At 40.7% G+C, this 17,054-nt stretch overlaps 2 protein-coding genes across 3 annotated transcripts; both read right to left on the reverse strand.

The window, feature by feature from the left end:
• Positions 1–2,550: 2,550 nt before the first annotated feature.
• On the reverse strand, positions 2,551–3,543 carry LOC117295698 (ryncolin-1-like). The gene has a single exon (XM_033778408.1). The coding sequence runs from the start codon at positions 3,541–3,543 to the stop codon at positions 2,551–2,553; it is 993 nt and encodes a 330-aa protein (XP_033634299.1).
• Positions 3,374–11,262, reverse strand: LOC117296044 (ankyrin repeat and SOCS box protein 7-like). 2 transcript variants are annotated; one of them, XR_004519713.1, is made up of 4 exons: positions 10,847–11,262; positions 9,774–10,391; positions 8,814–9,023; positions 3,374–3,486 (listed from the first exon to the last, which is right to left on the reverse strand). XR_004519713.1 is itself a non-coding variant. In XM_033778904.1 (3 exons), exons 1-3 carry the CDS (start codon positions 11,073–11,075, stop codon positions 8,875–8,877), a joined length of 996 nt encoding a protein of 331 aa, XP_033634795.1. In that variant the 5' UTR covers positions 11,076–11,262; the 3' UTR covers positions 8,714–8,874. The 2 variants fall into 2 exon arrangements, 1 of the variants encoding a protein (XP_033634795.1); XM_033778904.1 differs by lacking the exon at positions 3,374–3,486 and having other exon boundaries at positions 8,714–9,023.
• Positions 11,263–17,054: the final 5,792 nt, after the last annotated feature.

Here is a 17,054-nt window from a genome sequence, read left to right on the forward strand (position 1 = left end):
AATTACCAAGTGATTGTTTTTAAAGAAAGACTTTAGAAAGTCTGTCTCGTATTATCTGTTGTTCGTAAAAGCCTTAGTAAACTCACTTAGGCCTACACATGGCTGGGAACATTTAATGTAATTTAACAATAGTGTCACCATCAAATCAATAATTGTGATATCTGTAATGAATTTACATAAAAAACGCGTCACTTTAAAACAGTAGGCCTACAACTCGATTTTTTTTCCATTTTTCTTTCCTTTTTAATAAAAAAACCCCAAGATTCACCTGCACTTAGCAGATACTTTTCTAGGCACCTCTCTTTAAAATTGCCACACATCACAAGAACGCAAAATATATAATCTTTCTTACAAAGAAAACACATAACAAAAAAGGCTGATCAAAATTACATACACATCAGTTATTGAAAAAATCAAAACCATTAAGGGCAAATAATCAAACAAAATTCTGTCGTCATGAAAAGTGGCACAAAATTCCAACAAACCGCTTTGCCGCTATTTTCATGATGTGTTGTATTGAATAATTGGATAACAGCATTGGACAACGCCAAGAGCCATAGAGCTATACGCGCAGTGTGTGTTGATGGGGGAATTTAAAACCGCGAGTGTATTAAGTATAGTCTGGTTCCACGCATAGATTTTCGTTGCGTCTTTGTAGTAACGAGATGGGAATCGGATCATTTCAAATAAGGTTCGAAACCGCGGCTTCGGCTCCAGCTTTGGCTCTGGCTAGCTTGGCCCCACGACTGAAGCCGAATCCAAAGCCGAAGCCGTCGATTCAAAAAGGGCCAACATTGCAACGTGAAACCTTGCACCGCCGCGATAGGGGCGGGGCGGGGAGGAAAGCGACTATTTCAAGCCCCCAAATGTCGTGATATATTTGCATGTAAATCAACACTATTTCAAACTAATTTATAAATTAATTACACAGTGATTGTTTTATAGAAAGACTATAATAGAAATTTACTCTATTATTATCTGTTGTTCGCAATTAATTGCCTTGGTAAACTCACTTACACATGAGTTGGAACATTAACATTATAAGTAGGCCTTATGGCATTATCAAATCAATTGTAGTATTATAATATTATTATTTTCGTTTTTTTTCTTCATTTTTATACTTTTTTTATTTGTTATTATTATTATTTTTTTGTAAAAAGCAAAACAACCAACAAAACCCGGCCAACACAAACCCACAAAAAACACACCACAAAGTATGAAGAATAATATTTGTTTTAAATTTCGAAATGATCGAGGACAAAACTAAATTCTAAACTTTGGTACTATATTAAGGTATCAACTTCACAAAGAGTCCTAAGGCTAAACATAATCTATTCACAGTAGTATCGATACAAATACCTCATTCCCAAGCACATGTCATTGTGTTTTGAAATTCGTATGCTCATCCAAAACTTAATATTGAACATTTTGGTTTTTTTTCTTGGTAATGAAACAAAGGAGCCCAAAAAGGTTTCTTATTGCAATGTAACCAGTGAGCCTAACCTGTGCATCTTGAGGCACATAGCTGTGGATGATGATTTCATAAATTGTGTGAAACCTCTTTTTTAAACTCTCATTCTAAAAAAATGCGCAGTAACTTTTTGTATAGAGAAAATCCAATTTCACTTTGCTCAGTGATATTATGACCAAACCACGCATCTGGTTGCTAATGGTAACTAGACTCAAGAGCTTCAGTCCAAAATGGCACAATGAGCAATAACAATTGGAGGGTGATCCACTTTTGCCATAGGGGTGTCGTGAACTATTCTGGTCATTGGTTAACAAGGAAAAACTGTCTACAATAACTTTCTTTGGATGATTGTTTTCTATAAGAAAATAACGAGGACGAACGCAATGAAACCTCATGCTATTAAAAATCAATAAGCCCTAAGGCCGCCTTAAACGCAGACAATTCTGAACTGTACTTACAACACTATAATTAAATGCATCAACTAATAATGCAACACCCATACGCGTTGTGGGTGATATGTGTGTGTTTTGTTTCATTGTACACGATACAAGATGTTTTATGTGAGTCTGGATACCAGCTAAAGCTAAAGATACCAGCTAGGCAACAAAAAATATTGTGGAATAATTTTTCTCCACAGATTTGTGATTGCTAATGGAATAGAATCCTTACAATGACGTCACACTCTCAAAAACATTATGAAGGGGTACGAACTCTGAATACTGTATTAGCGCGCACATTATGTGCAAAGCCTGCTTTTATCAGGACGGCGCAGCCCCTTTAACTTTAAACTTTTACAAGAAAAGCTTAATAAGTTGTATATATCTAAATAATATTTCACTTGTAAAACTCCGTAAAAACAATTGATTTTGTGAGCAACAACCCACGTTCCCCTGAAGTATTCCCACACTATTCAGAGCTACGGTTTTTTTTTACCAATGAAGGAGTCCTACCTTTAATATTGTTTCAGTTGGGCAGACCCATCCACAGAAGCGATATCAACACCTGAGAGCGCTCAAGGATTCAAACCAACACAGTTCTGATTTTGTTGTTATTACGATACATAATCGCAGTTTTATATTTTAGTTAATTTCTCGTAGCTTCATGCTGCATTTCTTCAGTGAATAGTAATCTCCTTTCCATGTTTCCCATTGCAAGCCTTGGTTGTACTCAACAGTTGGATTATTGTAGTACTTACCGTTGAGGTTTGATTCATGACAGTGGTAGTACCACCAGGCGCCTACGGTCTCCTGTGCACAGTTTACGTCTTCACTGTTATCATTGTCACGGTCCTTTGTTGAAAAAGGTTTCCCGAAATGTACGAGAAGGGAATCACCAACTTTTGTTTCACTGATTGATTTGTATGCGGCGTTTAGGGTATACTCTTCACCTGTTATTTTGAAGTCAGAATAATCGACCACAACAGCTTCCCCTTCCCAATCTTCAATTTTGATCCTGAGCTCCCATGTTCCTTGAGGAGAGGCTTCGGTCAGAGCGCGCAGGTTATCATTCCCCAGCCAGAACTCGCCCTTCAGGTCTCCAAACCCTCTCTGATAGTCGGCCCAATTGAGATAGAAATTCACGCTTCCGTCCTGCCGCCTCTGAAACACGATCCAGCCTCCGTCGTTTCCCTCCATGTCGCAGTAGACTTCTAAGCCCTCAGTCAGACTGCTGGGAAAGATGGTGTAGACACCGCTGGAAATATTGCCTCCAGCAGCTTGCAGAAGCTCCTTACAAGAAGCAAACTCTGATAAGAGAGTTGTTCCTCTGTCTTCGTCATAGTAGAAGCTTCCTTGGTTGTAAGTGAAGCTTCCAGGGAACTGGGTCTTTGTAGCGGAATTCAACTCACACCGTTTCTCGCTGTCAAAGAAGTTGATAGAGACACAGCGAGGATCTATCATACAGTCTCTCACACATGTCACAGATGACACGGCCTTTGTGCTGCTGAGAACGAAACCTTGCAGAGCCCGATATTTTGCACCAAAAAAATCAGTTGTTGGTTGAAAGGAGCAAGAATTCTGATTGGATAAAGTAATAAACACTACACAGAATGAGAACAAAGCTTTGCTATCCATCTCGTCTTTATTCCAATTCAAATAGTGTTTGGATGTAAGTTCCTTTGCGTATTATAGGGAGATGTATTGTAAACTGCTTATAATCCATCCACTACCGTGTGAATACGAAGAGCGGTTAAAATGACCGACACGTTTCGTCCACGGCACGCAGGCTTCTAAGCTTTGTGATGAAGCTGCAAAAAAAAACCAAAGCTGATAAAATTAGAAACCAATTAAACTCGGCCAATTAAACCTGTCCAGCTACAGACCCTTTGTAAGCATTGCCCCATTTATATTTCAAGGATCGGCAAAAAATAAACGTGTTTGTCCTTACTCTATGGTTTGACTGGCCTAAAATAGCCACGTTCCACGAAAAGCGGTTCACAAATTATGCAGTCAGGGTGGTTTTATTCGCAGGGAAAACAATTTATCATAAAAATTAACGTTATACGCGGCATTGACCGTAAACTAACTTATATTTTGATAAATTACTTGAAAATTTGTACACATTTTTGATGAATATATGTACACCGGGCGAATGATCACGGGTTTAAGTCTGGACTGTTCCATTACGAGGCAAAACCGAGTAAAATGGAACTGTCCATATTTTTCAACGAGTGATTGGTATGTTATTATTCGTATGAATAAACTGCACCCCATATTTCATCTCCCTAACTGATTGGCTGGGGTTTGTTGGTAAATTTGTCAGTCTTGATCTTTATTGTTTATTCCGAGGCGTATTCACTGAAGTGCGATCAGAATCATTTTATAACAAACGGTTACAAACGCTTTTCAAAGACCAACTCGACCGATCCAATGCAACGTGTTCCTTTAAACACCAAATAAAATAGGATACACCAAGTACCATGCAAGTATTTACTCAGCTCAGAGTATAACAACGAAAATGTAAGAATATATCAAAAATCTTAGATTACTCGTTTCAACATCGTAAATTGACATGCAATTTTGAAAAATAAAATATTTCAGTTGATCAGGAAACCTGAATCATTGTGTATCCTTTAACAAGTTTTAACTGTGGCGAAGTTTTATGTGTTTTTTTGTTTATTACCAAAGACGCAACAATTCCCCCAACCTATTTAAAAGTGATATCTTGTGAACCAGCACGTCATTGTACCAGACAATATTCAAACCTACACACATCGGTGTATGGGTAAAAAACAAAAAAAATAACACGCAAATGGCTAGCCGCTTTCCAAATTAGTGGTTGTGACTGTGGCTAAATCACCACTTTGTGTTAAGTATAGGCTGACCTTAGCAGCAGCCACAGCCGCTAAATGATTTACGGTCTCCATCATCAAGCACGTCATTGTACCAGACATTATTTGGTGGGGGTGGGGGTGGGGGTGGGGGTGGGATGTCGGGGGTGGGATGTCGGGGGTGGGATGTCGGGGGTGGGATGTCGGGGGTGGGATGTCGGGGGTGGGATGTCGGGGGTGGGATGTCGGGGGTGGGATGTCGGGGGTGGGATGTCGGGGGTGGGATGTTGGGGGTGGGGGTGGGGTGGGGTGGGGTGGGGGTGGGGTGGAGTCGGGTGGGGGTGGGGTAGGTGCTTTGATTGGCACACTGTCAATCAGAGTGTCATGCATGAGAATTAGAAAGTTAGTTGGCTGTAGGAAATCTGACCTTTAAAAAGATAAGTACTACAACAATAACGAGGACTGGCAGCCATTTTGAAAACTTAGAAAACTTCTCGTTATTCTACCATTCTTTTTTTTTTCAACAGCAAAATCTGCAATAGCCCAACACTACCATGACCGCAGCCAAATATCTTCCCGATGACATTCTGACTGTCACTTGTTGCCAAATGTTTGAATCACCAAAGGTACTATTCCCCACTATAATCCCATATCTGTCTCACTGCCATGTACCCGGCATGGACTTACAGTTAGCCATATATGACGGCAAGATAAAGGCATCTGAGAAAACGTATAGATAAATCCAACACACAGCTGGTCCTTTGTACAATAATAATGCAGTTTATTTTATTTTGGATGACAGATATTTCATATAATATTATGCTTATTATTAGCTCAATCAAAAGCATTGCAAATCTCCAAATGGCACTCCAAATGATTTTCAATTTACGTTGACATTAATTTTGTTTGCCGCCACAATTTCTATCTTTGATTTTTCCAACAAATAATTTGTTCTTGTCACCACAATTTTCATCTTTGATTCGCCCAACAAATCATGGAGATTTTACGGTATGATACACGATTAATAACCACCGACCAAAATACAAGAATATCCTTATATGGATCCTTATACACTGTATAATTTAGGATTACGTTTATCAAGTAGATGCAAAGGGAGCAATTTCACTGCTTATTTTTAGCAGAAACAATTAGCAAGCGCATACGTATTTCACTGGTTAGCAAGAACTTACGGAAGCCAACTTGCAAGTTCATCATAGACTACATTATACTTTGCAAATACTCACTGCACATGAACTAGCCATAAAATGAGGTGCATGCTGAAAAGTTGGCACTTGGGCCATGCCTGAAAGAGTGGCTACAGCTATGGCTGTGTTAGCAACACCCTTGGCAACATTTGCAGCCATAGCCGCCAATTCAGCCTACAAGACTGAGCACGCATTTCATTCCAGGGCAATCGCATGCGCACTGAATCCTTGCCAAGTAAGCCGTGCATTTGCTGCTAAGCACGAAAACTTGCTTAGCATGAAATTTCTTCCTTGATAAAAACAGGATTACTAACCAAATTTTCCATTTGATGCATATTGCTTTGTTACTGGTATTCAGCAGTTGTTTGCTTATCCTGAAAATCACGTGGAAACTTGATTGGTAATCCTGTTTTATCAAGGCAACAATTTCATGGTAAGCAAAGTTTTGGGCTTAGCAGCTCTATGAAATTGGGTCCACGCACCAGTATTTATACAGCACAAAAACGCGCAAGATGAGGAACTCAGGTTGAAATGTTTTTTGGACTCCATTTCAGCAAGCAGCTCTTTTGATGCAACACAATTCAGTGCAGACATTTGACCAATGCTATCAATAAATAACAAAACATTTGCTTACTGAAATGGGGCCTATTGCTTTGCTGTCCCTTCATTTGCACAGGGGCAAAGCAGCTTGTCCTTAGTACAGGGCACCTAGTTGAGGGAAATTTAAATTTGTACTGAATCATTTTGAAGGGGCACCAAGGCGATGAAGTAGGGCCTCCAAATATCCTCCGAGATATTTCTGTTTGAAATGTTATGAGCAACAAATCATCTACCATCACTAAAGGTACACGTTGCCTTGGATCGGACGAGTTGGTCTATAAATAACCGTTTGTTATAAAATGCCTATGGTTAGAGAGATGTTTTATAAGTAGAATACATGATCCACACAAATTTGCCCCGAAATTGCGTGGTTTTCCTTTTATTTTGCGAGTCAAAAATTTGACTCCCATAAATGGCTGACCGTGTTTGTCGACGAGGTAAAAGGAAAACCGTGCAACCTCAAGGCATGTTTGTGTGGATCATTGTATTCTACTTTTACACCATCTTTCCACCCATATGCATTTTTTAAAAAACGGTTACAAACGTTTTTCAAAGACTAACTCGACCGATCCAAGGCAACGTGTTCCTTTAAAGAAAAGCAACCACCTAGTTTTGACAAAATTTTTACAGCATGTTATTTAGGTGTTATTTTTAGCGAAATACAAGATTTATGTGGTTTTCGAATACTGAAGATGCAATCATTGTTAATATCATATAATTATAAATATAAAAAAAATTGCCTTGATACATCTCAAGGATTGAAGTTAATATTCCCGCAGAAAACTTAAATTTTTAAATTATTTGTTAAAACTTGAATTTGTTGACTGAGTTAGGTATTGGTTAGAGTAAAGCTGCAAGCATAAACACATTCACACTCATAGAGATATATATAAGAACTAGAGAGCGCAGCCCGGCATGCGCTCAGGCGGCCATTTTCTAGGTTGACAAAACAGGCATTGCACACCGGTGTTTGTGCCGCCATTTTGTAAGTTGACAAAACAGCATCGCGTAGCGTTCAATAAACACAAACTCAAACGTATTCTTCATATTCAACGCGCTTACAGAATGGCACACATGTGTCTCCTTGCGGTCCCGTCGCGTTTGTGCAAGAAGCATCACCAGTGCGCCCTCTAGTTCTTATATATAACTCTATGTTCACACTGAATGTACCACATGAGGGTGTACTCGTTTGTTTGAATGATCTTCCGGCCTTGGGAACTCGGCAAACTCCAACAAGGGGATATAAACACCAAGCTGGCAACAGCCAATCTCTCTCAAACAAACATTGGTTTAACGTCTATGATTATGAATTGCACAAAGAAATTGTGATTCAGTAATCAATACTTTTTCAAGTCATTGTGAAATCCGCAGTTAGCAGAGGGATTTAAACCCACAACCTTGTGATTGCAAGTCCTCAAGTCTTACCACTGAACCAGGGTGACAATACTGCCGTCGATTTCACAAAACTCTTTCTAACTTGGGATTAATCTTAAGACATAGGACGAGTCCCAGCCCTGCAATGTACAAAGTAAAACTTAAGATTAATCCTAAGTTAGGACGAGTTACTCATCCTAACTCGAGATAATAATAATAAATAATAATAATAAGACTTGTAATGCGCACATATCCACCCTGCTGGGTGTTCAAGGCGCAGTAAAACCAAAAACAACACAAAAACAAAGAAAAACAGACACAACAAAATTTGTCCATGAAAACCTGTGACATAAGATGAGTTTGAGAAGAGATTTGAATTTTGTGGTATAAAGACAAGATCTAAGATTAAGTGGTAGAGAGTTCCAGATGCGTGGCGCAGCCGAAGAAAAAGACCTGTCACCCCATGAGTGTCGAGACTTCAATGGGTTCAATGGGGAGAAGCATGGAACTTGATCGAAGATTCCTCGATGGAGTGTAAACTTGAAGCAGTTCAGAAATATAGTTGGCATTAAGAGCTTTGTGGACAATGAGCATCAGCTTGAAGATGATTCATTGAGAGATAGGGAGCCAGGGTAGTTGTCTCAGAATGGAGGTGTCTTTTCTAGACAGTGTCACAATGCCGGCAGCAGTATTTTGGAGCCATTGAAGTCGGGAAATCTGGTTGTTAGGAAGACTGTAGAGAAGAGCATTGCCGTTGTCAAGACGAGAAGTAACAAATGCATGAATGATAAGATAAGATTAATCTTAGCGTTTTGTGAAATTGACGGCTGGTGCTATAAGCGATATATAACTTTTGTTTAAAGGGAAATGAGTGAATTACAAGATTGTATTTTACCTTTGAGTCCCTCTTTGAAATTGAATCAATATCTGACGAGACCTGCACAAACCACAGCTAGTCAAAAACCACAGAAGTCGTCATATTTAAACTTGAGATAATTTGTCATTATTGAAGACAAGGGGATCATATCTAAGTGGTGGAGTCTTGTTTTTCCAACAGCTTGACGGATGATAAGCCTGCAACGATCTTGGAGTGATCTCGGATTTGCTAGAAGAAAAAAGAAAAGAAAAAACCAAAGTTTAATGACTTCAAGTAATGTGAGATTTATGGCCCTTTTTCTAAACCATGGATTAGGCTTTGGATTTGGCTTCAGGCTGAAGCAAAGCACAAGTACGCAAGACACGCCCACTTGTCAAAACAACCGTGGGGCCAAGCTAGCCTGAGCAGAATCTGGAGCAAAAGCCGTGGATTCGAAAAGGATTTGTGGTAACACTAAATAGACAAGTACTTTCTAATTCAGACAGCGCATATTCTAAGACCAACCTCAGGCCTGATACTTCATGGAGGCGGTTGCCTCCATGTCCCCTAGTCATTGCCTTTGTGCCCTTGAAATGCTCTGGATACAAATTTACAATTTCCTTTTTAGGGTGCCATTTACCGAGGAGAAAATGGCTTTGTGCTTTTGCCCTTTTCAAAAACGAAGCATACAGGGCTGCAACCTTATGATTTCTTTTTTTTTGGAAATGGATTTCGGGGTAAAAATGGAAAAATCACATCCCTGATACATGATATTGGTCCTTGGAAATAATAGTTGCGATAACAATACCCTCCTTCTCTCGGCGTTATCGCAACTATGGAAATAAGTGCTATGATGAATATTTTATAAGGGCTGACATATATAGAAATATAAAAAAACTGAAAAACAACAACAAAAGGCCACTTCATTACAATTAGCATTAATAAAAAAAAAATTATGTCAAAAGCACCAAAGCATCTTTACAAAGTCATTCAACTTACTTGTAGCATCTCTAAGAAACTTAAAGCACAGAGTGGACTCTTTCTGAGTATACACATCCTTGTAAGTAGCTAAGGGTGTTTTCCCATCGTCCCCGCAGGCGTGGCAGCTAGCTCCAAAGCTATAAAGCAACCTACAGTTATAGTTATCGTTCTTGATGGCAGCAAGGTGAAGGGGAGTCTGCCCATCGTCCTCCCGACTAAGGTTTGGATCAGCGCCCCGGTTCAAGAGGAGACGTGCTGATTCGTGGTTCCCTTTGATGATGGTATAGCGGAGTGGGAAGCCCCTCTGGACGTCAATGTTGGCGTAGTTGTCCAGCAACACCTTCACGCAGCTCTGTTTCTCTCGGATGATGGCCAGCTGCAAGGGGGTGGTGCCTTTGATGCTGAGAGGGTCCACCAGGGCATTGTACTGGACCAAGAGTCTGACAAAGGAATCCCGCCCGTAGTGGGCGGCAACATGAAGGGGTGTCCAGCCATCGCGGCTGGGCGTGTCAACGAGCTCAGATCGATTGGACTTGTCGTATTCTAGGAGTAAGCGAGCGAGGCGTGTCCTGCCGTGCATTGCTGCATAATGAAGGCATGTGAAGCCTCCAATAAGGTCCTTTATGTCTGGCTTCCCTGTAAGCAAAAAATAAAATTGTTTTTAAATTCAGCACCAAGTAGTAATTGCGGCTGAGACAGAAATTCTTCCATCTCATTTACTGTATCAATCTTTACACATTAACCTTTACAGTTTGCAACTCAATTAGTTTATCTTTGCCAAACTGAACCACTCAATTTTACGTCATTTATGAGTCATGCTAGTACAATGAAACATGTCAATCTTTCACTTGCCGAAGTGGACACAACAACAAATTTGCATTTAGCCCAAGCAAGGCACTGAAAGCAGTAGCTATTTTTGTGTGTAAGGTAGCACTGTGGCAGAAAAGTACGAGTCCACGTCCACCACAATTTCCAAAAACAAACCATAAGCACCATATAGGACCAATTCATCTGACGTCATCATGCCTTAGAAACAAGTAACGACTGTAAAATGGTTGACTAAGGAGTAAGGAGTTCCACTATTTACTGACCTCCCTCTTCTAGTAGTATCCTCAAGACTCGGTCGCGCCCTCTTGATGCCGCTAAATGCAACAGAGTCCATCCATTACAATCAACATCATTCGGTGATATCCCAGACGCCAAAGCTTGCCTTACTTTAGCCAGATCACCGAGGGCCACCGCTTTCCTCAAATCCCTATCGAGGGCACTCATTGTCAGTTGGTGACGTGACTGATTGCGAGTGATGATACGATTTTCCATTGTTCATCGAGTTTGCCGTTTCTACATTGACTCAGTATGGTCAGCGCACTTCATTTTTGTGTAAAACAAAGCTAACAAAAGCTCATTCAAAGAACTTTAAAAAAGTAATAATGCTATTGTTAAAAAAATATGTATATTTTTCATATGTGTCCTTTAGAAATATTTGTCAAAATGTCTTCCTTCATGGATCCTTCAATCTGTAGTAGACAGTTATCTGAAAAAGAGAAATAAATAAGGGTTAAAATTTAACTAAACAACCTCTTGGTACTGCATAAGGACAGTCTACACAGTCTACTCGTAGTAGGCCTATCTATAGAGTTAGACTAATCGTAGAATAGGCCTACTGCCTTCATTTGTAAATGACTCCCAATGGCAATGAAACTAGCGAAACTGAAGTGAAAGGAATTTTTTTTAAACACCTAAGCCTAAGTAAGTAAGGCTAAACAACAATTTGTATTTAAATAAAACTAGCACTAGCTAATGTAATTTGCTGCTACACAAACGGTCTATCTCTTAAAACAGTTATAATCATTGTCTGGCATTATGTATGGTTGATAAAGCACAACGGTTGATAAAGCACAACGGTTGAAAGTAGGGATAATCTTCCGGACGTCGCCACCAATTTATCCGCCGTTAATTAACTCCAAAACCACTGAATTTTTTTTTAATTGTCACTAGCTGCGCTCTCAGTCTCAGTCTGTCACGTAAGTATCTTTCTCCGATTTGGCATCAAACAAGCGGCATTTGCGAGACACCTATTATTTATTATTTGTGCACTATCATTCTGAATAAGCCGGAAAAACATATATTTCTACCTCCATGATAATACATTGTCGTGGTAGTAGCCTAAATTTCTTCCAACAATAACCAAATTTGTTAATATGTCTGAATCATTCTTATCTCAATATATAAATCTTTGTCAATCGTGTTAAAATAACTTGTTGTTTTGTTACTGTTATGTTAGGCCTCGTTAGTTTATTTGTAATAAAAAAAAAAAAAAAATAGTAGGACAGACATAAATCGTTAACCTCACCTTTATCAAACATTGCAGATAATTCATGATACACAAGGGTAAAAGAAGGCAAGTGATCTCTAACTACCGGCGCAATCAACCCTTCATTTATTGTGATAAAAAGTCTAAAAAGAGTAGAAACAGCAACCATAAAAACACAACTAAACGTAGTGTACTAATGCTCCCATGTCAGAAAATCGGACCATTAGTATGATATGGCGCCCTCAAGCGACAGAATGTTCTTACTTTTGGGGCGGGGTGGATGTGGTGGGGTGATGGAGATTTTTGAATGGGCTTCCACGTCACAGCTGCAGTGCATCCGATGCATAGAAGATCCGATGCGATGTCGGTTTCTCTTCGTACCCAGTCACTTCGTACCCAAGTCACTTCGTAACCAAATTGTCGTACCAAAAGTCACTTCGTACCCTAGCCATTTCGTACCCGAGTCACTTCGTACCCCAAATTGTCTGACTCTGGCAGAAGTGACCGGTGTCAGATGCAATTGTGTCCGCCATGCAATACTGTCCGCTCCGGACACTTTTGCATATATGCAATCGTGTCTGGGGCTATGCAAAAAACGTCCGGTGGACATGTACATGACTGTACATGTATATGTGCGCGCGTAAGCGAGCGTGCATGGCAAGCACTCAACGAACCACCTACGTTTGCAGCATGAATATTCACGTACTTTATGATTGTAGCATGCAAATACCCAACGGCCGAACATTTCCCATGTCCCATGTCATGCTTTGTAAAACAAATGGCGAACATGTTCCGTCGACCAAGGGCGTTTAATCATAGGTTTAATTTACTGCAAGGACGGTTTTGCACGGGGCGGACACAACTGCATGTGCAAATGTGTCCGGGCGGACACAATTGCATTATGCAGCAGCGTCCGGGCTGACACGATTGCATATATTCAAAACCGTCCGGCGGACACTATTGCATCTGCATAAAAGACATAATTGCATGCGACACCGGCCTTCATTATTTTCTTTCATGTGGACATCGACACTGATTATTATATTTCACGGTAATTAAAAACAACTTGCAGGAAGATCAGAATAATGTTCCTCACTAACCCTTGTAAAAAAAGTGTCCAGTTATTAAATTATTATTATTATTGCTTAATTAATGTTCTTCACTTTGACGCGATTTTCTCATGGAACTATGTGTGCTTTGTAATATAAACACACTTCCCGGCGGAGAGTGTGAATTTTTAACCAGAAAACAAATAATAATAACTTACTTGCGCTAGTCTTTTTTAGTGGGTGCTTCGGGGTCGTGCTTGACATCTGAGGACAATTTCATAGAGCTGCTATATGGGAGTTGTTACATAAGAGTGGACTAACCACTATAGGACCTAGTTGTTAATGATTTCATGTCTAAAAGATGCAAGTACTGCTTCAGACCTCTTTATTCAAGTACATTTGTAGCAGCAGGTTTGGGGAGTTGTTACATAAGAGTGGACTAACCATTAGGACCTGCTGGTTGTTAATATTTTCATGTCTAAAAGATGCAAGCATATGCAAAATGACGTCATAAGGTCATTCTCGCTCGGGTATTCTCCGATGGGCCGAACCGCTGTGGAGTTTAGTATTTAGCAAAGATCGTATAGCGCCGCGTAGCGGCTCGCCGCTAATAGTTGAGTATGTATGGGGGACCCCCCATGCACCCCCCCAGAACTAACCCACAATTATGTTTTTGGGTGCCTTTTAGGGTCCTTAAACACAATTGACATGTTAACAGTGAAAAAAATCCGATGATCTTGAGATATCCAAGATGGCGGCCAATATGGCCGCCAAAGTTAATCAAAATTGGAAAAAGTCATATATCAGCCGAATAAAAAAATAAAAACATGAATAAAAATGTTAATTGTATGTTTTTTACCCTAACAGTTCCAATTATGGTACCCATTTTTTGCTATCATGCTTCAAATTCAAGATGGCGGCCAATAGGGCCGGCAAAAGTGGTCAAATTTGCGAAAAAATTGTATATTGGCAAAAAAAAAAATTCGGCCGTGAAAATAAATAAATTTCTGTTTTTAACCCTCTAGCACTTTGTTTTGCTACCATATTCACAAAAATTCCAAAATGGCTACCAAAATGGCCACCAAAATGGCAGAAAAAACCGGTCAAGTTTGAAAAAAAGGCAAAACTTAAGAAAATATGCCCATTCTGGAATTAGTCTTGAGGTATCTCAAATAAAAGCATAAGTATAACCGATAGATAGTTTGTTTAGCACTTTTGTACCACTTTGATTATGACATACATGTTTCATTAGTCGCTGTCATAGTTGTCAAGACCAGAACAATCCGATTCATCCTCTCCATCGATGTCAGAGTCTTCGTCATCTGAAGTTTCGTCTCCAGTAACTTCAGTCAAGATGTCCTCAAGACGGGACGGCAAAATGGGTCCTTCTGACCAAACTGGCTCAATGAAGTCTCCGCATCGGGTCCAACCATGTTCTGTAGGAGATGGAATTTCCTGGATGGGCACATCTGACCTCTTCCACTGTGCTACCCTGTAATTGGCACGCTTGATGTGAGGTACCAGCGACTTCTTGCATGGCGGAAGCTTGGACAAATCGACTTTAGATGACCTCTTGATGGTCACGCCCTCACCAACCATCTTCTTAAGCATGAGAGCCCTCACTGTGTTAACTTCCTTGACCCTGGGGAATCCATAGAGGAAGCATACAAACTCCTCAAGTTCAGCCACCAGCTTAGCATCTACCTCCCAGCTATCACCCAGTTTGGCAAAACACTCTTGATAACGTGGCTTCTTCTCAAGCTTCTTCAAAGGTGTCTTTTTACCCTTTCCCTTGAAGGCACAGTTACAGTCCTCGCCGGTGAAGCAGTAGATGCCAAGTAGCGATTGATAGTATTTATGCCCCAAGTCTTCAGCGATATCACTGATGTTTAACAGTCTCCGATTCGCTCCACTACCGGTATCGAATAAGATGATCAGGGGCCTCAGTTTCTGTGCATAATGCAACAGGATGAAGAAGATATCACTGTCTGGACTGTGTACAACAGCCTGCTTGTAACCGTGTTGTTTGGCATAAAGCAGGTATAGGACAACACGGCTGTCGGTCTCTTCTTGGTTTGACCTCAGACCTGGGATTTCCTCTTGTTGCACAGATTGTCCATCTGATGATGATAGTTGGAAGGAAACACCCTCAATTACTAATATGACCTTTCTCCCATCTAATCGCCGTGCTGCATCAGGACAACCCCAGATGCGGAGCATGAACTTGCATAATTGCTTTTTGTTTTCATCATTTTGCAGGAACTTTTTGAAGTCTGCAGGCTTTCTTGTGTTGATTCCTTCAAGGATTATTTTAGCACTGCTTCCTCGACGTAGCCTCTCTTGACTTTTGATGGAGTCCTGTACATACATATCAGTGGAAAAGACTACATCTGGTTTGCAAGATAGCTGATCCAGCAACTTTAGACAAATGTCCTTGAATGTTGGGGGGAGATCTTTCAAAGTATGAAAGTGGGCATTGCCATCTTCAATGAAAAGGGTTTCTCCAGAACTTGCAGAAGGCAATTCAGCTTCAGGCACATCGTTGGTAACGTGGTGAACTGATGCCGCCTTGTTGGTCTTTGCCATGTAGCCATCCGGCGTACCCAAGCAGTGAGGTGCTGGAGTGATCGAATACGTCATCAGCTCTTCAATGTCAACAGGCTGAGACAGAAGTTGTGATTTGACCAGTATTTGGAATGCCACATCTCCCTGCTCCTGGTATTTGATGACATTGCCTTGAGCAGTTGTCAGCTTCACCTTCTTGTTGACCTTTTCCATGCTTTTTAGCTTTAGCTTCTTCAGTCTATCAAAGAAGTCTTTTCCCTCTGTGGTGTCATCTTTTTGCAGCCTCTCACTTACAAATTTGTCTCTCTCCAACCGACCAGCCTCTTCAGCATTCAGTACATCATGCTCTACATCAGGGGGTACTGGATTACCGGATGACAGTATATACAAGCGGTCTCTATCAACCACTTCAAATGGATTGAGAAATCCCTGCAAAGCATCTATAGCTCGTTGTACTGCAGCTTCACTTCATTTCACCTCTGATGGTAGTTGTTCACGGTGCTTGTCAGACTTGAAGCTACATGTATCTGTGTCATTACTCATTCCAGTCATCTCAAGGGTGGCTTGGTAATACTTAGCACGCTCTGAGGTTGTGCGAATCCACCGCTGATATGCGCCATAGTTCTCTAGGATTCCAGTAAAGCCCTGCTCCTCCAGCACCACATCGAGACTTGGCAAACTTCATGAAAGTTTCTTCCATGGTCTTATCGACAGCACAACGATTACCAGATATATGAGAGCGGGCAACAGATATAGCTCCCTTTTCCAGTAGCTGAGTGGCACCAGGATGGCTGACTTCGATGTTGTTGAGGAAAACATCAAACCAGGCGAGGTATCTGAAGTAATTCATACCTCCAAAGGCAAAGAATAAATCAGCCATATCGCCCATGCACTTGTGGTACAATTTGAAATTATTGGTCTTGACAGCATATAGTAGCAAGAACACCCGACGAGCATGATCCAGGAAAGACATCCAAAATATACCTGTCTTGCCTAGTTCTCCATTCCTAACTCTCTTGTGGAAGGACATGTAATCCACTAGGTACTCGTTCATGGTGTCATCCTGTAGTGCTTCTGCAAGATGTCCCTCATTGCATAGTCTTATGAGAACATCTACAACGTTGGCATTTGCTGAGCTGTGAGCAGATTCGTCCCTCTGGGCAATGTAAGCCGCAAGAAGTAGACGTTCCACGGCTTCACTCACTATCTTGAGGCACCAGAGGGACTTGCTGTAGGCTTTTCCATTCAGAACTCCTTTTAAACAACCAGAAGTGGTGAGGTTAGCCTCAATGATGAGTTCAGAATATCCGGAGCCCGCCATCTGATGCACCAGCATATTCAAGTAGTTCATGATAGTATGGAAAGTACCGT

Source organism: Asterias rubens, chromosome 10 (assembly GCF_902459465.1).
Source record: "Asterias rubens chromosome 10, eAstRub1.3, whole genome shotgun sequence".
In the NCBI taxonomy this organism is placed as follows: Eukaryota; Metazoa; Echinodermata; class Asteroidea; order Forcipulatida; family Asteriidae; genus Asterias; species Asterias rubens.